Source organism: Furipterus horrens, unplaced genomic scaffold (assembly GCF_987537825.1).
Source record: "Furipterus horrens unplaced genomic scaffold, mFurHor1.1.pri manual_scaffold_11, whole genome shotgun sequence".
NCBI lineage: Eukaryota > Metazoa > Chordata > Mammalia > Chiroptera > Furipteridae > Furipterus > Furipterus horrens.
The window spans coordinates 11,310,023-11,331,187 of NW_028327181.1; the positions used below are offsets into that span (position 1 = coordinate 11,310,023).

Genomic DNA, 21,165 nt, shown 5'->3' on the forward strand with positions numbered 1-21,165 from the left:
TCATCAATATATTCTCTCTAAATAGTCCTAAATATAGTCAATAAATACACTCTTAAATATATTCAATGAGCATATTTAATGAATGCTGTCTCTTTTGTTGAAGGATATATTACCAAAATATTTTTATTCATGAAGGCAATACTCATAGACTAAACCACCCATGGCCTATAATTTTTTTTAACTTTTAGCATATTTAAATAAGAAAACATTTCTGAAACTGCTACTAAGAAAAATATGTTCATTAACTATATCTAAGAAGAATATAATTAGTCATAGAATATATATTTTAAAAGAATATTGTGAGGCAAAGCTTTGAAAAATTAGCAAATTATATGAAATTGGTAAATGGATCACTTAGCTAATCTGTCTTTTGGCAAATGGCTTTTAAGTGACTTCATTGTCACATTAATTTTTGTCACATTAATTTTTATCACCTTGGGTGCGAGACATGATATGGTTGGACGTCCCTTGGACTGGTTTTCTGCTCCCTGGGTCCATGAAACTACCTGAGAGGTGTCAGGGGCCCCCAGGGGTCTGCTCCCCAGCTTCAGGATTCCAGGATGGGGTAGGAGGTTCAGAATGTCTCCATCCTTCGGAATCAAGACTCTGGAAATTGCTGGGTCCTGGTCTGAGAGGCCAATTTAGCCATACTGGGCTGGGGATCTGAGTTCTCGGTTCTTGGAGCTTCAGTGTCCAGCCCAGAAGAAGCCCCCCTCTCAGCCACGGGTGTCCACCAGCCGGTACCCACACATCTGCATATTTTTGTCTTGAAACAGGAAGACCGAGGCAAAATGAGGGACCTTTTCACGCCCCATTTTAGATGGACAACCTTGTTGCTGTGGTTTATATGGTAAGAGCCATTTCTTGACACTTTGATCCCCTGCATCTGTGCCCTCTTTTGGGTTTTGTTTTAACACGAAGCACAGAGAACTTTTTGATCTCAGGCAGCATTTGCAAAATTCAGTAGTTTGAGCATCACTTTCCCAAACCCTGTCTTATCCAGATATCACCTGTACTATTATTTTCCTAGTCTTTTTTCTTTAACTTGACTCGCTTTTTACTCAGATAAATGCCTTTGAAAAGGAAACTTTATATGTCTTCTTTAAACAATAAAACATTTTAATTTCAGGCCATAGACACAAGGTGCTCTTAAAGATAAATACAGGAAAAAGTTGCCAGGTTGATGGTTTGCCAAAGGCACTGAGTGGCTGTATTTAAAAGATAGAGAGACCGAGAGGGGAGTTGCTAAGGACTCATTCACCTGAGTAACTCATCACTTAAGTAAGACTGGGATACAATCGAAAGAATTGAAAGGAAACTTAAGAGGACATTTTTTTTCACGAGATTTCATATTTACGCTGTATCAGTTTCCTGCTCCACCCGTGTCGCCTTGGGTACCACCAGTGATACAGGGCCTGTATCTGGGGAACCATTGATCTGGTCAACATGGGCATTCTTCGAACTTGCAGTTCTGATCATGTTCTACTTTTCTTAAATAACAGTCATTGGCAGGGGCTGGAGGGGAGGCTTTTATCTCCACAACTAGTCAAGTTTCAACTCTTCTTTCAACTCTCTACCACATCGTGTGCATAGCATTCACAGTGCATGCCGCTGGCCTGGGTAAGGCTTTGTGCCCTGTTTTGCTTAAGCAGTGATCAGCCAGGGAGCATCCATGAAAGCGGTCAGTTGTAGACAAGAGGAGGGAAAAGCTTTGATACTATACAGAACGGGGCTCCGTTTACAGAACTCCATCTATGAACTCTGCCCCTACATTCCTAAGAGCTGAACCAACTCTCCAAGCATTTATTAAGCACCTACTGTGTGCCCCGTATAAAGGTGGAGTCTGTAGGAGTTTTAAAAAGGAGTGTGGAGGTGGGTATAGAATTGAGAGTATCTATCTTTGGGTGCATGTGATTCTGTTGGGCTGGCACTATCCAAATACGGAAGCCATTGTTAAGAAATCAGTATCTTTGCTAGCACATATTGTAACCCAAGGAAATCAATCGTTGGCATCTGATTGTGACTGAGTTCCCACATACTGTACTATGCTGGATGAGAATGTTCTAGTCCTACAGACTTGAGCATTCTGGTTTCTGGGACAGCCGGGAATTAACGAGCTGTGTTATTATGATCTGAAATTCTAATGAAGTCTTCAGACTTCACACTTTTACTGGACACACAACAGCTATTTAATAAATGCTTGGTGCATTGATTTAGCTCTTTGGAATTTGGGGAAAGAGCTGGAACCCAATTCTATTTATTATTAAAGCTTCCCACCCACCCCCCTTTCCTATCCAAGTTGAACAGACCAACTCAACCTGAAAGCCCTGACAGGTGTCAATACTGTGCTTTCTTCCAAATTTTGGTCCCCCCCATTTTTTGCTCTATTGCCAGTTGAGTAAACAGGCTTGTGGGTGGCATGTTGGTGATATAATACAGTTCTTGCTCTTTCAGAGGACACAGGATCAAGTCCCTTTATCACATCACTGTGGTTTGTACCTAACCTCGACCAGCTCAGGGGCCCCAGGAAAGCCCCCAAAGGCCCAATTCTTTACCTTTCTTCCTTCCTTCCTGGCAGGTTTTCCAATGCATTTTCTTACTATGGATTAGTCCTGCTCACCACAGAGCTCTTCCAGGCAGGAGATGTCTGCAGCAGTGAGTATCCCACCGCTGTTTACCAGTGAACTACCCCTCCGCCCAGCACACACTGTCACACACACACGGTCACACATGCGGTCACACACACGCTCCCACCCCGGGTCTGCCCTCACAGGGCCTGCCCTTGCACAGACCCCAGTGACCTTCCCCCACAGACTCCAGGGAGAAAGTTTCTGCAAAATCTGAGCACAGAAGACCTGGGCTGTGGGCTCCACGGTGCTCCATTGAAGCCTGGACAATCTTGTCGTGTTAGAAGTGACATGACAGCAGAGTCACTTTTTTTCCAATTTTTATTGATTTAGAGGGGACGGGGTGCAGGAGAACAAGAGAGAAAGAAACATCTATTTGTTGCTCTACTTATTGATACATTCATGGGTTGATTCTTGTATGTGCCCTGCCTGGGGATCAAACAGCAACCATGGTGTACGGGGATGACGTTCTAACCTACTGGACTACCGGCCAGGGCTAGAGTCACCCCTTCTAGTGCTCCATGCAGTGCAGCACTGAGTTCGGTGGCTGTGACCCTGCGCAGCAATTCTCATGTGAACGTTCATTCTGAGAACCAGGTTGGATCTCAACTGCGGTCACACAACAGAATCACTCGGGGGAGCTTTTAAACACCGCCAGCACCAGTTAAGCAATGCCCAGACCGATTTAATCAGCATCCCTGAGGTGGAGCGCAGGCATGAGTGGGTTATAAAAGCTCCCCAGGTGATTCTATTGTGCCGCTGGAGGTAGGACGCACTGGACAAAAGGAATGAATAAAAAGCAAAGTCTCTATGCCTGTCTCTGGGCTTTCAAGTCATTCTGTCTTTAAGAGAATATGTGCTTGCTTCCTAGCATTGAACCCAGGGTGGGGGAATAAAGGGATCAAGTTCCTGCTCGTCTGCAGGATTTGCCCAATTATCTGTTTTGTATGAAGCCTCTTTAATCTTAGTTAATAGTTTTGTCTTGCGGTGTAAGGATTTAGTGAGATGGTGGAGCCCCGTCTCACTGGGGGAAGTGGGAGTCTAAATTAACCGCTCCGAGGAAGCAGCTCAGTTGTAGGTTTGGGGTTTGGTATCCAGGGAGCGTATATTGCATGCCCCTAACAGTGGGCCTGTTGATGCAAAGCAGAGGATCCAGTGGGATGCTATAAAGTGGGCTTGGCAACTTTTTCTGTAAAGGGCCAGAGAGTAAACATTTTAGGCTCTTTGAGACAGACAGCCCAGACGTAGCAGAGGAGCAGTTAGGGACAACGTGTAAATGAAAAGCTTGCTTGTGTTCTGATAAAACCTGATTTGTGAAGACAGATTTGAATTTCACATCATTTTTATGCCACGAAGTGGTATTCTTTCAGTTTTTAAAAATCACTTTAAAATGTAAAAACCACACTAACCCATGGATCAGGCAGAAACAGGCAGGAGATCAGATTTGAACTCCAGGTGATAGTTGCCAACCTCTCTCTGCTCTCTCTTCTCTTTGGGTAGGAGAGTAATTCTGTGGAACAAGACCACAGCAAGAAATCAGGGAAAGTGAGTTCTAGCACCGCATAGCTGTGGGACCTTAGGCAAGTCATTCATTCATTCATTCATTCATTCATTCAGTATTTTCTTAGTACTGGCCAAGTGTTAGGATATATCACTGAATACAAAAGACAAACATCCCTGCTCTGTGGACTTACATTTTGGTAGACAGAGAGAGAGAGAGAGAGAGAGAGAGAGAGAGAGACAGACTAGCTTAAAGCAAATTTCATAGTGTATTGGAAGGTGATAAATGTCTTAAAGGAAAAACTAAAGAAAAGGTAAAACTGAAATTGGAAAAGTTGGCATTTGTGCTGCCTGTCACTACCAGAACCAATAAGTAGAGACAAGGATTGAATCTTTATGGCGCTTTATACAGATGCCTGAGATCTGAGAATATGGCAGGTTACATACCCTAAAAACGACCTTCCTATCTCACCTCAAGCCCTCCTTCTTTTAGGGAGAAGGAAAAGGTAGGTAAGAGGTTTTGAAAAGGTTAATTAGATAAGTTTCAGTCCCGAGGTGATTTTCCTAGTATTTCTTTATCTGCTGATCAACAATCCTTTATCTGTGTCCCCTCCCTGGAACACAATGGCTCAGATCCCATCTCCACCTCTTGCAGAACACCTGGGGCACACAGGTTGCACACCTTATTGACCTCCTGGGGTCAGGTAGGTCATGCATTCCACTTCCCAGAATAACAGCTTTCCACATGCATTAATCACGGAAGCCTATCAACTGTGACTGAAGTTAAACCCTTTAACTCTTGAGTTCCCCCATCAAAATCATGTCTCTCATACAAATATAAAATGGACACATGTCAAAGATTTTCTTTTCTTTTCTTTATCAATTAACGAATGAATTGGTCATTAAGAACTGTGAACTAATGAGATTTTACCTATTTGCAAGCTAGCAAATCAGCCTTTCACAGTTTGCATAGATGCCAGCAGAAGACATGACACTCCTGGGTCAGAGACAAAGGACTTTATTATGCACAGTAATAGCAATAGTGAGGTGGCCAGTATTTTCTTACACCTGTTCCTTAAGCCCCAGTTCCCAGAGGGCAACATAAAGAGGGGCAGGTGATATCTGCAAAAGCAGTGGGCTGGCTTACAAGAGAGGATCCCTGAGCTTAGGGCACCCAGATCTTTTACACTGGATGGTAGGCCTGGCTGCCCACCCTTTGCCCTGCAGGGTGACACTATATCTTTGAAGGTTATAAACAAAGCTACCCTTTTCGCCAAAGGAAATACTCTATCTTTCAAGACTGTTTGCTAAATAAAAGCCCTTGACAAGATAGTCCAGAGCAGTGGTTCTCAACCTTCCTAATGCCGCGACCCTTCAATACAGTTCCTCATGTTGTGGTGACCCCTGGCTGGTTTGGCTCAGTGGATTGAGCGTCGGCCTGCGAGCTAAGTGTCGCTGGTTCGATCTTCCAGTCAGGGCACATCAGAGAAGGAAAACTCTGATTCCAAAAAACCTCCGCTGCCTTGCGGCATACCTCTTCAGGGGAAAGGCTAAGGGAGTAAACCCCGACAGAAAATCCGGAGCCGGAGTCCCTAAGGCGGTTTGACGTTGTAGTCAACACCGGCAACTCCTGCGGCGCACCTGAAGCCAAGCTGTATTGACTCCGTCTTTCCCTTGGACCCTTCAGCTGCGAAGAGAGGGGGGGTCTGCTGCATGGGCAACAGCAGACCCTCCATATCACCCTGCCCAGGCTCTGTAGCTTCAGCTTCACTGGAGAGGACACTCCAGCGTCATCGTAAGATGTCGATTCAACACGGGAGGAGACAGATACCGTGTCACTCCCGAGTCGGACTGCACAACCATTCTCGGCGGTGCAGATAGACTCTTAAGAAGCTACACCATCGTCTCTCAAGACGGACGGCTGCCGACGACGACGGTGACCCCCAACCATAAAATTATCTTCGTTGCTACTTCATAACTGTAATTTTGCTACTGTTATGAATCGTAATGTAAATATCTGATATGCAGGATGTATTTTCATTGGTACAAATTGAACATAATTAAAGCATAGTGATTAATCACAAAAACAATATGTAATTATATATGTGTTTTCCGATGATCTTAGGCGACCCCTGTGAAAGGATTGTTCGACCCCCCAAAGGGGGTCGCAACTCACAGGTTGAGAACTGCTGGTCCAGAGCAAAGGCAGCCGGTGGAAGCATGAGTGACCCGTGGAGAATTATCTGTTAACACCATTAAGGGGTTACAGCTGGTTCAAAGGATAACTCAAAACACATGTACATGACAACTGAGAACGCTGAAACTGATTTTGAATTAGAGGCAAAACTTGTCAGTATGCATAAGGCAATAGTCCATTGCATCGCCACCAGACACAATTTGCGTTTTGATGGATGAGGATCATTTGCATTCATATCAGTATTCTAGAATGTGCAGTTGTAAAATAGCTCAGTGATAATAAAAGGTGAGGTAATCTAGAAAGGTGATTTGATGGGGCATTTTCGTCAATTTCAAAGTCTGTTATGCTATTTTCTAACAAATACTTTTCCAGGGGCTTGGGGGAGAGAGTAGAGAAGAGTCAAGGGAGGTCGGGGTGGGGCAGAGCAAGGGATAGTGTGTTGGTTGAAGTTTTAAATGAGATGGTCAGAGTGGTCTCAATGAGAAGGTGAGATTTAAGGGAAGGCTTGAAGGAGGTGAGGAAATTAGTCGTGGGAATGTATAAAGTGCCATCCAGGGAGAGGAAGCAGCAAGTGCAAAGGTGCTGGGGCAGGTGTACGCCTTACTTGTTGAAGGAACAGCAAGGGGGCTGTTGTGGCTGGATGAACGATGGAGAGAGAGAGATAAAAAGTGGGATCAAGGAAGTGATGGGGGCCAGATAATATAGGTGGGGATCATTGGGACCACCCTAGAGTCTGTCTGCCACAAGAGCACCTAGAAGGTGCTAATTCTGGGCTAAGCACATTCATGTTCACAGTTTGCTTTCATTCTCTCAACTATCTTGCCCAGTGGTTTTATTAGCCTTGGTTTTTTGTTTTTCTTTCTTTTTTTTTTTTTTTTTTTTTTTTTTGATGAAACTGATACTCAGAGCCGTGAAGCTATAGCGCTGCTGGGCAGGATTCACACCTGAGTCTGTCTGACTCCTGAGTCTGGGCTCTTTCCACGACACCCCTGCCAAATCATACTCAAAGAAGGTGTGAGGATCAGGAGGGTGTGGTTGGAGGCTCTGCACATTGCTTGTCCTCTCTGTGTCTCCCACCTCCCAGTTTCCAGCCGGAAGAAGGCAGTAGAGGCCAAGTGCAGCTTGGCCTGTGAGTACCTGAGTGAGGAGGATTACATGGACCTGCTGTGGACCACCCTCTCTGAATTCCCAGGTGAGAGATGTGTGGGAATGGGGCAAGCCACTTTCCTGGTGCCACCTGGAAGCAAATCCCAATTGCAGGGGAGCTGGGAATTATTTTTTCAACTCTGAGCTACACATTGTCAAGAACTGTGAAGGGGCTGAGATTTTACTCTACTTGAAGGCTAGCAAGTTAAGCTGCCCAGTTTCATGCACGCTGGCTGAAGACATGAGACTCCTGGTCAGAGACAAAAGACTCACAGCACAGCAAACGGCATGAGTAACATATCAGTGCCAGCTCCACTTGCCCCAAGTCCCATGGGGATGATGAGGAAGGATCCAGGGAGATACTACCGTGCAATGGATGTGCAGCACAACTGAGAAATCTCAAGCCTCAGGAACTGAAATCTTTTAAAATAGGCTGCCAGAAACCTTCCCAGCCTTCATCCCAGAAAAAGATGGCATCTTTATTTCACTGGACAGTAAACAGATGTGCCCTTTGCTCTAGAAGGAGCCTGTATATCTTCCGAGGCTATGTCTATAAAAACAACCTTGAAATGAGAGCCTGGAACGAAAGGGCAGCTAGTAACTGCTCACAAGATGTAGCGAAATATGAAAGACCAACGGAGAATTGTCCCCCAACACCGGTCACACTGGAAGGGACCAGCAAGATGTCAAAAATCCAAACCTGCACATAAAGCAACAGTGATGTAGCTTTTTCCTTTAGAAGCAATAATGATTATTATAATAATATCTAGTATTTATTGAGTGCTTACTGTATACCAGGTACTGTGCTAAACATTTTACCAGTAAGTTCTCATTTGATCTTGTGAAGTTGTATAAGTATTTCCATTTTACAACTGGAGACACCAAGCCTTGGAGAGGTGTAGCAGAAACTGTTCCCGCAACTTGCTGCTGCCAGTGTGTGCATCTCTGTGCCCGAGGGCTGTCTCAGGAGGAATGAAAAGCCTAAAAGCAAGCAAAGTGGCCAGAAGTGCCAGGGAATTAACACCTGGGAACAGCCTTCACCCAATGCCTGCAGGAGTTGGTGTGTCAATGCCGCGGCTTCCTCGCCCATCAGGCAGGAGAATTCTAAGGTGCATGTTTCGTGCTGGCTCCCAGACTCCTACAGTGGAATTCGGCAATTTCAGCAGCAACTGCCCGCAGTGGTAATTGCTTGATAGGCACCGTTGTTTGGTGTTTTCCTTCCCTGTCTCCTACTGGCGCTGCCTTGGACGACCTCTCAAGTATGCACTTCGTATTCGCACTCTTGCCGCAGAGTCTGCTTCTTGGATACCCAGCTGAGACACTGAGCCCCACAGCTGCCAGAGCTCAGACCTGGGGTCCCACCCTAGAGCTCAGAGCCCTCACGCCTCTACTACACCATCTTGCTTTCTTCTAAAACACTTTCCTCATAGAGTATAGGAAGGAAGAGTAAAGACTCTGGAGTTGAACCAGCATGACCAATTGCCATTTCTGTGACTTCAAGCACTGCCCATTTCTATGATGTGATCTTTCTAAAACTCTGATTCTCCTCCTTTATTTATTTTGTTTATTGGTTTATTCTTGGTTTTGGTTCACTGACACATCCCAAGCTCCTGGAACAGTTCCTGACATACAGGAGGCACTCAATGTATTGATTGTATAAATATGGAATAGATCTAAAAATAGATGTAAAAGAGGTAATAGATGTAAAAATGCTTGACCCAGATTTAATAATTATTGTTGTTAACAATAATAATAAGCACTATGTTATACTGCCTCTACAGAGGTCAGGAGTGTTATTTTTATTTAATTCCATTTTACAGATGAAGAAATTGAGGCTCAGGGAAGGCAAGGGACTAACCCAAGACCACATGGCAAGTTAGAGGAAAGATGAGGTCTTAGAACCCACGTGGTTCTGACTCTCATTCCAGGTGTCCACCACCTGGACTCAGTGAACACCAATATTCAGGTTCCCCTTGGTGTCTATATTAGTTATCCATTACTGTGTAACCAATTTTCACAGGTTTTAGGGGGCTTAAAACAACACATATCTATTATAGTTTCTGTGGGTCAGGACCCTGGGAGTGGCTTCCCTGGGTACCCTGCCCAGCGCAGGGTATTTCACAAGGCTGCGTTGGAGGTGCTGGCCCAGGGTTTGTGTCTCATCTGAAAGCTCATCTGCAGCAGGACCTGCTCCCACGCTCAGTCACATGGTTGTTGGCAGGATTCAATTCCTCCGGGGTCGTTGGGCTGAGGACCTCAGGTTCCTCGCCTTCAGTTCCTTGCCAGGTGGCCAACAGGGCAAACGCATGAGAAGCAACAGTCCATCACTTCGGCTGTATTCTAGTCATTAGAAGTGAGTCACTAGGTCTGGCCCACTCTCAAGGGGATTGTACAGGCTGTGAATACCAGGAGGTGGGGGTCATTGGAAGCCATCCCCGTAGCTGCCTGCCATTGTGCCCTGCTCCCTTCCAGGTGTCCTTGTGACTCTGTGGATCATTGACCGCCTGGGCCGCAAGAAGACCATGGCTCTGTGCTTCGCCGTCTTCTCCTTCTGCAGCCTGCTGCTGTTCATCTGTGTTGGCAGGTGGGTGGTGAAACCGGCTCTCTCTGGCCAGGAGGCTGATTTCTCAGGTTGTGGGCCTGCAGGTGTGGATTGCACCCCCCAGGGGTCACCTGAGGGATTCCTTCCAGCCCGTCACTAGGACTGAGGCTCCTGACTGCCTTAAAACTGACCAAAAGATCAGGCTCAGAGTTGGGGAGCCTCTGATGGGGGTGTGGACAAGAATGCATTTTGGTCCAGGTTTTACTCCAATATCGTCACATTTAGACTTTTGACAGCCTCTCCCAATGAGATTGTGCAGATAGCTATTTAATTTATGTGTGGGTTAAAAGTGTTCACTTGTTCCATGGAAATATGTTAAATAGGCCCTGTTTTATAATCCTCTTCTGGCTCAGAATATGGAAGCGGCCTGGGCCTCCCTTGACCTATGAGAGGACCCAGACAAAACCTGATGAGGAATCTGTGCAAGGTCTGAATATATAGCCCAGACCATGAAATATTGATACTCTGAGACATTTATGGGAACAATGGAACAGAAGGTTGGGGACCAGGATAATCCTAAAAATACTGAATAGAAGTTTACTTTCCTTGGCTCAACTGAATCCTGGCTCAATACCTGCCCCACGGGGTCCTATCTGGACTTCTGATTATTTATATCCCTTCTCCCCAACCTTGGCCCCCACCCGGGCTCCTCAGATGTTTCCATCTCTCAGCCTGGTGTTTTAGAGAATGATAAAGTTTTTAAAGCAGGCTTTTAGAGAGGACACCAAGACATGAGTACCCGCATGCCTGCCTGCATCCATGTGTGCTGAGTGAGGGTGGGCTTTGCTGGTTTCTCGGGTGTAAATTCTGCCTGGGCAGGAGTGCTTGCTCATCCTCTTTTTCTCTCCCTAGAACTATGCTTACTCTGTTACTCTTTGTTGCAAGAGCGTTTATTTCCGGAGGCTTCCAAGCGGCCTATGTTTACACGCCTGAGGTAGGAGCGGTGTTGGGGAGCAGCGGGACAGTGAGGGAGGGAGGTCTGTCTCTGGAAACACCCAGCTTGGGCTCCTTGGTATGGAATTTGTCCTTGGGTCTGAGAGACAACTATGAAGCCCTTCATTATTTCAGGCTATCTTTCTACAATTTTTTCTGCTTCTAAAAATTTATGTTCTGCGTAGAAGGTCCACATGATACAGAGCTGTATAAACCAAAAGTGAGAGGACCCCTCATTCCTCTTTGCCAGAGATATCCTTCTTGGATAGTTCAGTGTAGGTTTTTTCTAAGCATTTATTAATGTAAGTTAGTGCACGTGTGAAATTGAGAACTGAGCAATTGAGGGGAGTTTAATAAAGGGCATAATTGCAGTGGAGTGGGGCAGGGCTTAGGGAAACTACAAAATGGCAGAGCAGCACCACTGGGATGGGGGTGGCTGGGGATGCTGTTACCATCCAAGTCCTGAGAAAGGAGGTATGACAGGGTCCCAGGAGAAAGGTGTGTAGAGAGAAGCTGTGACCTTTAGTTACAGGACACAAGTGGCCTGAGACAACCTGGAAAGGAAGGAGCAGGAAAATAAATACCCCAGCCTCTCTCTCCCACCTCCTGCCCATCCCCCACTGGGGCTGCCCATTAACTGAACCCAAGTGGAAGCCAGAAGGCCAAGGAGCCCTTTGTGGTCCACATAGGCCAGCCGCCAGGGTAGGGAATAAGGTGGGCGAGGCTGTCCTGCCTCCAACGCCCCAGCTCAGTGGGAAACTCCCTGTCCAGCAGAGATTTCAGGAACACAGTGGAAAAACAAACTTATCCTGGACACTGTATTTTGTCCAGAGGGAAGGGAGGTGGCTAATCTCTTTAGGGGAGAAGAGCGCTGAAGTTCCGTCTCCCATGCCTTTTATGGAGGAGGGGATTTGGGAGATACAAGGTCAAGATTTATGAATCATCAATAAGCTTTCAGATGCTCGGGTTACAGTTGACAGTTACTGATTACAGATATCAATATAAAGAACACAGTGACCAGTCTGTGTCAGGGTCTATTAAACATCTTGATGCCATGCTGACATCAGGTGCAAGGCTTCATCCATTTCTAGCTACAGGTTGTTTATAGTTAACTAAGAGATAAGAGAAGCAGAGCAAGCTCTAAAGCACAATATGCATTCTTTAAATCCAATTCCCGTGGGAACCCTCTGAGTGGCCTTTGGTCCTGTCTGCTGCATAGCCTTTCGGTTTTCTGATGAGACTTAAAGGCCTCCCCAGGGGGTGGGGAGGTTGGCTCATGGCTTGGGCTACAATTCCTAAAACCACAAGGAGCGGTCCCCCACAGGTGGGGAAGGGTAGAGAGATGTTCCAGAGAGAAAGGGGGAAAACAATGAGCACAGAACATACGGATCTACTTTGTTCTTTTTAACAGCTGCAATACTATACTGCACTGCACTACACTGTATTGCACTATATAGTACGTATATACAGTATATGTTATATACTATAGTATATACTGTGCCTTACTATATACTATATATAAACTCTATTATATACCATACTATACTATATAGTACATATACACTATATCTTATGTACTATACTTGCTATACTATATAGTATACATACACTCTATATATTATACTATCTTATACATTACATATCCTCTATGTGATATATACTGTACTTTGCCATACTATATATAATTATACATGTTAATTATTAATTGATATATTAACATATAAAACTATATAAATTTATTATTATGTAATAGGATCTATAGTTCTAGTCTAATATGTATGTATGTGTATATGTATTAAGTTTAGCTTCATACAATGTCCATCAATGTCTACTGCATTGTAAACTGGACTAGTGGGTTGTGGCCTACAGTCACATCAGTTAAAAAGAAGGAGGTGGCAGGTAGCTGTCAGTACACTGATGTGGACAGGATTTTAAGGTGTACTGCTGAATAGAAAAAACAAGATTCAGACTGATATGTATAGTATGAGACCATCTATATTTTAAAAACAATGTTATTTTTTTCTTTAAGATTTTATTTATTTATTTTTAGAGAGAGGGAGAGGGGGAGAGAAACATCGATGCATGAGAGGTACATTGACCGGCTGCCTCTCGCTCATACCCCAATGGGGAACTGGACTTGCAACCCAGGTTGTGTGTCCTGACCGGAATCGAACTGGTGACCTTTTGCTTTGTGGAAAAAATGCTCCAATGCTATATATTTTCTAGATCTACATATTTTAACAGATCTGAGAGGATACATTCCAACTTCATAATAGTGGAGTCCTATGGGGAGAATGTTCCTGAGAGAAGGAGTAGATTAATAGGAAATTTAGGTTTTTTACAAGAATATGCTTATATGTTGCTTATGTAATTAACTGAGTTAAAATATCATATATAAATATATATGGTATGCATTCAAAACGTGTTTGTTGAGTGAATAAATAAAAGAAGGAATATAGGTGTCCAATCACAGAAAAACTAGAAGAATACACATAAAAATGTGACAATGGTCTCTGACTGTTGGAATCGTGCATGAGTTTTGTTTTTCCTCCTTCGGCTTTTCATTCATTTTAAGCTTTCTACACTGGGCATGGTGTTTGTTAGAGGCATGCTACCTCCTGTGACAAATAACTCCCCCAAACAGAATGTGTTGACACAAAAGAAGTTTCTCATGTATGAAACAGTCCAATGTGGGTGTGCCAGGCTGACGGACAGCTATGCTCTCCACAGTGATCCAGGGACCCAGGCTCCTTGCATCCTGTGACTCCCTCGTTCAGACTGTGAACCAAGGGTGATTTTTGCCTCCTTGGGGACATTTGGCAATCTCGATATTTTTTAGGTTGTCACAACTGGAATGGCAGGTGCGGAAATGTGACCACATCTAGTGGGTAGAGGCCAGAGATGCTGCTAAGCATCCTACAGTGCACACGACAGCCCCGTCCCCATTGTGCCCAAGTTGGAAACCCTGCCCTAAAGCCTCAGAGTCCCCCTTCCAGCCAGCAGAAAGGGGAAGAGAATGGGGAAGATATGCTCCCTTTGAATCACGGTGTCCTAGAAAACGCACAGTCCCTTCCCACTTTGCCCAGAGGAGAAGCAGGTGCATGGCCACTCCTGGGGATGAACTGAGAAGCCATGTAAACATTTCAGTCTCTCTCTTCGTGAAATGCCTTGAAAGTCCATAACCGGTGCTTCAAGGTGAAATAGTGGGAAGTGGCGGGTAGGACCGTACCTGGCTCCTGAACGGAGTTCCTGGAGGAGTCTTTGGTGACCACCAGGGCAGAAGGACCCGCTTACTGGGTTCCCACCCACAGCTCAGCCTCTCGTCCTCTTTCTCAGTTGAACTTCTTATCTCCTTTGGGGTAAGAATCTTCACCCCAGTATCTCACCCCTAGTGAGGTCACCAACACCTGAGGGAGTCTCCCTAACTTCAGGCCCACCCCTGGGGGTCAGTCCCATCATTCCTGAGCCAGAGCTGGAAGAAGAACTTGCATTTCCCCCCCCCCTTTTTTTTTATATATTTATTTTTAGAGAGGGGAGGGGAGGGAGAAAGAGAGGGAGAGAAACATCAATACATGGTTGCCTTTTGCACGCCCCCAGCTGGGGACCTGGCCCACAACCCAGGCATGTGCCCTGACTGAGAATTGAACCGGCGACCCTTTGGTTCGCAGGCCAGTGCTCAATCCATTGAGCCACACCAGCCAGGGCAGGGCTTGCATTTTTCAAGGCCACATCTGGTGGCTGTATTTCAGGTGTACCCCACGGCGACGCGAGCGCTGGGCCTGGGCAGCTGCAGTGGCATGGCAAGAGTGGGTGCTCTCATCACTCCGTTCATTGCTCAGGTAGGTGACACACCAAATACAGATGGGGTGTGTAGACAAAAGCCAGCACGTGGCAAGCAGTTACTACATGCTGAGCCTTCTGCGGAACCCTCTTGTGTGCATTATCTTATTTTATCCTAACAACCCATCTTAAGAGAAAAGACACATTGCTTGCAGATGAGAAAAGCTCAGAAGGGTAAAGGGACTTGCCCAAGGTCACACAGCTGAAAAGTAGAGAAGCTGGGGAATCAAACCCAGGTCTTTCCCATGCAGAAGACCTCAGGGGTGTCATAGAATCTGGCCAAAAATAGTTTGGATGAAAACGAGTAGGCCGCCATGATTTTATGGGAAACAAATGTTGCCGTTCCTGGTTTCTGAGTTGGATAATTAGGTGTAGTTGTGGAATTTTGCAACTCTGTGTGTCTTGAAGCATTTCCACCCATATGTAGGGATCTTATTTTGAAATCTTTTTGCTTTTTAAATATCTAATGTACGGGGTTTTTATTTTTATCGCTTTCTAAACTTGAGAGAAAAGCCACATCACACAAAAATTAGCCCTCGTGAAGTGAACAATTTCAGTGGCATTTAGTACATTCACAGTGTTGTGCACCCGCCACCTCTAGCTCGTTCCAAAGCATTTTCATCACCCAAAATAAAACTCTGTGCCCCTTAAGCAGTCACTCCCCAGTTCCCTCTCCCTGCAGCCCCTGGAAACCCCGCATCTGCGTTCTGTCTGTGTGGATTTACCTAGCTGGGTAGTTCACGTACATAGAATTCCAGCACGTGTTTTAGCCGAGCACTTCTGTTCTGCGCTGTTGTGTTTAGCCATTGTGTGCCACTGCCAACTAATACTGGCTGAGAGCTCGCCGTGTGCCTGCGTGGTGCCAAGTGCTGCTAAGGTATCCTCTCATTAGGAAGTGGACACTGCCCTTATGCCTATTTGCCAAAGGAGGAAATCAGGTCCAGCCCCGCTGTGTGCCATCCAGCTAGGAAGTCAGCGGAGGTACTGCTCCAGGAGAGAGTATCATTATAAGGAAGACAGATCACTGGGCCTGACGGGGTCTGGGTTCAAATCCCAACCCCATCCTTAGCATCTGTATGAACTTTGGCATGGTAGTTAACCCTCAGTTTTTCCCCCTGTAAAATGGGGACAGAGAACCCATCACCTGGTGCTGTCATGAGGACTAAGTGGGACAAGCGGACAGTGGCCACCAGAGGGTCTGGCATGATCAATAGCATCTCAGTGGTTGGTGGTCCACTCAGAACGGATGCTCTCACTGACACGCATCTTCCCCCTCCAGGTGATGTTGGAATCCTCCGTGTACCTGACCCTGGCGGTTTACAGTGGCTGCTGCCTCCTGGCTGCTGTGGCCTCCTGCTTTTTGCCCATCGAGACCAAAGGCCGCGGACTGCAGGAATCCAGCCACCGGGAGTGGGGCCAGGAGATGGTCGGCCGAGGGACGCACGGCCCAGGCGTCACCAGGTCTAACTCTGGCTCTCAGGAGTAGTGACCTATGAGGGGCTGAGCTGGTCTTGGAGGCTGGGGGAGCCCGTCTGGGGCACCGACCGTCACTGCCGACACCAAGAACTCACCCAAGAGTACGACCGGGACCCCGGTTGCTCATATTCATTGAGACCCACCCATGGATGGGGAGGCATTTGCTCCAGAGGTTTTCTGTATGTGTTGGGGGGAGGTTTGTTAATAACCTGTGGATCTGCATGGGAAACTGCCACACTAGGACTGCCTGGTGACACCAGTAGCCAGCCAGACACCATCCAGAGTTAGCTGGTCCACATCCTTGGTGAACAACAACCAAAAGATCTCCACAGACACAATCCAGGCCCAGACCCGTGAGACCTGCCGTCCACCCACCAAACCTGCTCAGTAGGTTTCTCCTACACCCCAGACCCCAGCTTTCCTCTTTGAAATTGCAGGTGACTCGGGTGTGGCCTGAGTGTTCTTTCTTGGGTCTGAGAAATGCTCCCTCAGAAGGGGCCTTTCGGTTTGCCTCCCCAGGCAGGGCCTGACTTGTGGCGACTCTGGCAGATGGACGTGCATTTGAACTTGAGCCACATGCCCCACCAGCCCCCTTTGGAGTTGCTGTCCCTGGCTCCAGGGGATCCAAATGTGTCCAAAGGGACGGCTGATGACAACCCCCAAAAGCTGTTCCACCCGGCATTGGGGACTGAGGCGAAAGAAAGGTGAGAGTCGAGCCCAGAGTCAAAGCCGGGGCCCCACGTCTGTAAGCCCTGAACCATGTTGGGGCTTCTTTTCTTGCCTGCTCTCCAGTCAGGCGGATTGGTGACTCTTGGGGAAAGAAAACAGTTAACTCAGGTCTCAGCGCTTTGGGTTTTGAGCTTGGGTGGATGGCGAAATGGACAGAGAAAACAAAAAGATGCATCTCCAGCCATCCTTGCTATCAAGGGTTGGCTTGGTCTTTACACAGAGGCAGCTCCTGGGATCCCGGCAACGGAACCCACGGCAGGGAAGCCATGGAGTGGGGAGGAACGGGGTGTGTGAAATGTGTACATTTTCAAAGGAAGAGGAGGGAGGTCATTTGGATTTCAGGTTGGCCTTGGAAGGAAGGGCTGACCCCATGTCTCAGCCAACCACATCCACCTCCTGGATTTGGTTTACGGGAGCCCTGTCCCTATCGTGAAGGCAGGGGACCTAGAGAAGGAGAGGGGAAGCTGCTGGATCCCATCAAAGGTCAGAGAAGACTGACCCTCTGCTTGGAGATACCTGCCTGAAGTCAGTATTGTGAGGAAGACAAATGTGTACGTTCATCTCTTATTAAAACATGTTGGTGATGGACATCGCGAGGGGCGAAGTCTGTTCATTTGTCGTAATGTCCTAGTGACAGTTCAGCCCAAATGGTTGTGCCAACTTTGTCCATCCGGGATCATCCTTCCCATAAAGAGGAAACGTACAGTTGGCTGCCAACATTGTGACTTGGAGTCTGTTGGAGGCAATACTTTATTCTAACGGTGTTGAGGTCACAGTGGGCAGCTTCTTCAGGTTCATGTCCTAGGTCAACTGCAGACAATCCTGTGTCCCTGGAATATGGGCTGCAGCCCCCTTGGCCCAAGTAGTCAGCCGGAGAGGAAGCGGCTTGGCAGATCTGCCTCTGCCTGGCAATGCGCGTGTACCCTTGAACCCTGAGTGGCTAGAGCTCTCATTATTTCTGGTCTACTGAGCTCTCCCGGGTAACACAGAACCTTCGCTTGTCCTTTTTGCCTTTCAGCTGGCCAGACACTGCCGGATGAGCATGTCCACTCCCTTTACCCTCAAATAACCTGGAGGATTTGGGGGCTGGGGTGGGGAAGGAGGACTTGGTGGGCAGAAATGTTTTCCAGGGGCTGGGGGCAAAGAGGCCTGCAATCCAGAGCTTTCTCTTCTTGAGAAAATGAAAGTTAAAAATTCTTGCCTTCTAAATTGCCTGCCTTTTAAAAATAATCAATATTATTGAATGACACAAGAGCTGCCACAAAAGTTGCCCAAGTCTTTAGCTGAGGACATTTGTATCTAATTTTGAATTCCCCAAAAGCTCCCATTTCCATTAATGGAAATGTCATCTATTTCTCTGCATGTTTGGAAAGATTTCAGAAAATGGCAAAAGGTGTTCAGTGTAGCCAGGGTTATATAGTTTCTTTTCTTTACTTCAAATATTCCCAGGGACACATAAATGACCCTTGGTGGTGTGGGCAATGAGAGGAAAGACTATCTTAGAGATGGACTTTGAAGTGATTATGGACATTCATTATTTTTAAATAATATTAAGCAACAGAGAGCCTTGGAGGATGAGATTCAGAGTCTCCCTTGGTTACTACTAATAAACATCCAAGGACTGGATACCTTGAGCTACTATTCACTAGTCAATAGTAGCTTAAAATATTAAAATATTACTTGTTCACTTAATAACAAGCCCAGAGTCAGGCAGTTCTAAGAAAGATTCAGCAGCTCAGCCAGGTCATCACAGACCCAACTCCCTTTTGCCTTTCTTCTCTGCCATCTTCTGCATGTTGCCCGTCTGAGACCGCATGGTCCCAAGATGGCTGCTGAAGTGCCAGGCCTCCTCTGTGTTTTCAAAGGAGGTAGAACGGGGAAGAAGCAGTGACCAAAGGTCTTCCTTCCCGTGGGTCTGCTGTTCTTTGGTTAAAAGGGAAGCCGTTCAGCACATTTACCATCGCTTCACACTGTCAGACCTGGGGCCTCTGCCCATCCCAGCATGAATCCTTCCCTAGGGCTGGCGAAGGAAGGACCTACTCCCCATAGGATTAAAGGATACGCACGGCCTCTTGAAACAAACTTGGGACCCTGTTAGCACGGAGGAAGGAAGATGGTGGTGGTGCAATGGGGGATGGTAGAGAGAAGCCTTGTCACGCAGTTCTCATCAAAGCTGTTTTAATTGCAAGCAATAGCGACTGGACTCGGGTTAATTCAAATGAACAGGTACAGTTTTATTATAAGGCTGGGGTCGCTAGTTAATTTCCTACAGGGGACACCCAGGGGACATAAAAGAGGGAAACAGGAAGCGTGGAGGGAGTGGCAGAGTAAGGAGCACAGGTCCTGTTCAGAAAAGAGGTGGCAACTACTCAGTCGTAGCTGATTTTTTTTTTTTTTTTTTGCTTGATGGGATCTTCCAATTTTCAAAACAGAAATCTGGATTTTGTATGACGAATCTCCAAATTTTAGTATTTTGGATTAAAAAAATTAAAATGATATGTGAGCCCAATAAAATTCAACTGTTGCACGGCAAGCTTGGTTAACAGGCTACCAGTTTGCGGCCTCTGAAAGGTTAGGAAGGTCTCAGAAATAAAGTGCAGCCTGGCCTCACACAAGCAGCAGGGAACGGGAGCTTCCAGGGCCCGAGACAGCCCCCTCTCCGGATCCGTGGCCCCCATTTCCACTCTTCTCTGTAGACCTGCTTTCTTCTGCCTCCAAGTGGTTGCTGCACAGGCCTCATGGTGCACATGGCTTCCACTTACCCCGGCGCAGCTCTGCGAACAGCTGGCTCGGCTGCTCAGCGTCCCACTTCCAAACCCTCAGGGGCGGAAGCTGATTGGTCCAGTTTAGGGTTGGTTCTAGTCCTGGTCCAATTAAGATGGGTGGCGGGGACAGGGTCAAGAGGTACAAACATGGTGGCTTTGGCCTTCTCTTTCAACACAGTGGCACAATTACAGGTATGTCTGGGATCCACAGCGTTACATATGTAAACTCTCAGGTCTCTTCATCGTAACTATTATGAATCATGTCATAGCATGTGGTCAGCATGTGTGGAGTCTCCACCATGCATCGGATGACAAAAAGAGTGAGACATGGTTCTTATCTTCAAGCACTCGGAGTGTAGTGGCAGATACAGGCATAAATAGGTCAGGGTGATACAGTGTGATGTGGCTGCTAATGGAGGGATGCGGAGTGTTCTGGGAGACACACAAGATGCTAACCCTAAAGCTCTAGAATGTTCTGAGGCCTCTTTGATTCCTCAGAGACTCAGTGGTTTCAGCCAGACTGGAGTCACTGCTGGTGCTTTATTGTATTCTGATTCCTTCACATTTAAACATCCAGATACATCATATATGATCAGTTTTGGTTAACCAAGAATATTTGATGACGAACCACTTCAAATGCCAGAGCACAGAATACTTTCTAAATCCATCAATAAAAGAACAATTCCACTCACAATAGCATCAAAAAGAATAAAACACTAAGGAATGAATTTAATGAAAGGGGTGCAAGGTCTTTACAAAGTATAATACAAAGCATTGCTGAAAGAATTGGAGGTCTAAATAAGTGGAGAGACACTCTAAGATCATGGATCAGCAAACTTAAAATTGTTAAGATAGCAATCAATACTCCCCAAATTGATCTATAAATTTGGTGCAATCCCTGTCATAATCCCAGCCGGTGTTTCACGCAGAAATTGGCAAGCTGATTGTAAAATTCATATGGAAATGCAAAAGACCCAGATTTGCAACAAACAAACAAACAAACATATATATAAAGAAGAATAAAGTTGGAGGACTCACTTGCTGATTTTAAAACTTATTCCAAAGCCAATGATCAAGTCAGTGAGATGATAGCACACAGATAGATATATATAGATGAACAATAGAATTGAGAGTCCAAAAATTAACCCATACATTTATGATCAATTGACTAAAGTGCCAATATGATTCAATGAAAAAATAATTTTTTCTAAATTCATCAAGCTGTCCAGAATTCATTGAAAAGAGCTGCAGATCGCCTTCAGGGCATGCTAGGAGGACACATTGCAAAGAGGTCCTTACCACTTACAAAAAGAACAGGAGTGTCACTCTGGGTCTGAATGTGAACTTGAC

General features: G+C 46.1%; 1 protein-coding gene across 1 annotated transcript in view; it reads left to right on the plus strand.

The window, feature by feature from the left end:
- Positions 1-17,638, plus strand: part of SVOP (SV2 related protein) — a 49,704-nt gene extending 32,066 nt beyond the window's left edge. The window contains exons 10-16 of the mRNA XM_090292211.1: positions 777-850; positions 2,579-2,655; positions 7,409-7,516; positions 9,943-10,054; positions 10,925-11,006; positions 14,755-14,844; positions 16,125-17,638. Coding sequence (XP_090148337.1) covers positions 777-850; positions 2,579-2,655; positions 7,409-7,516; positions 9,943-10,054; positions 10,925-11,006; positions 14,755-14,844; positions 16,125-16,331 — 750 coding nt within the window. The 3' untranslated portion in view covers positions 16,332-17,638. The remainder of the gene's footprint in view (positions 1-776; positions 851-2,578; positions 2,656-7,408; positions 7,517-9,942; positions 10,055-10,924; positions 11,007-14,754; positions 14,845-16,124) is intronic.
- Positions 17,639-21,165: the final 3,527 nt, after the last annotated feature.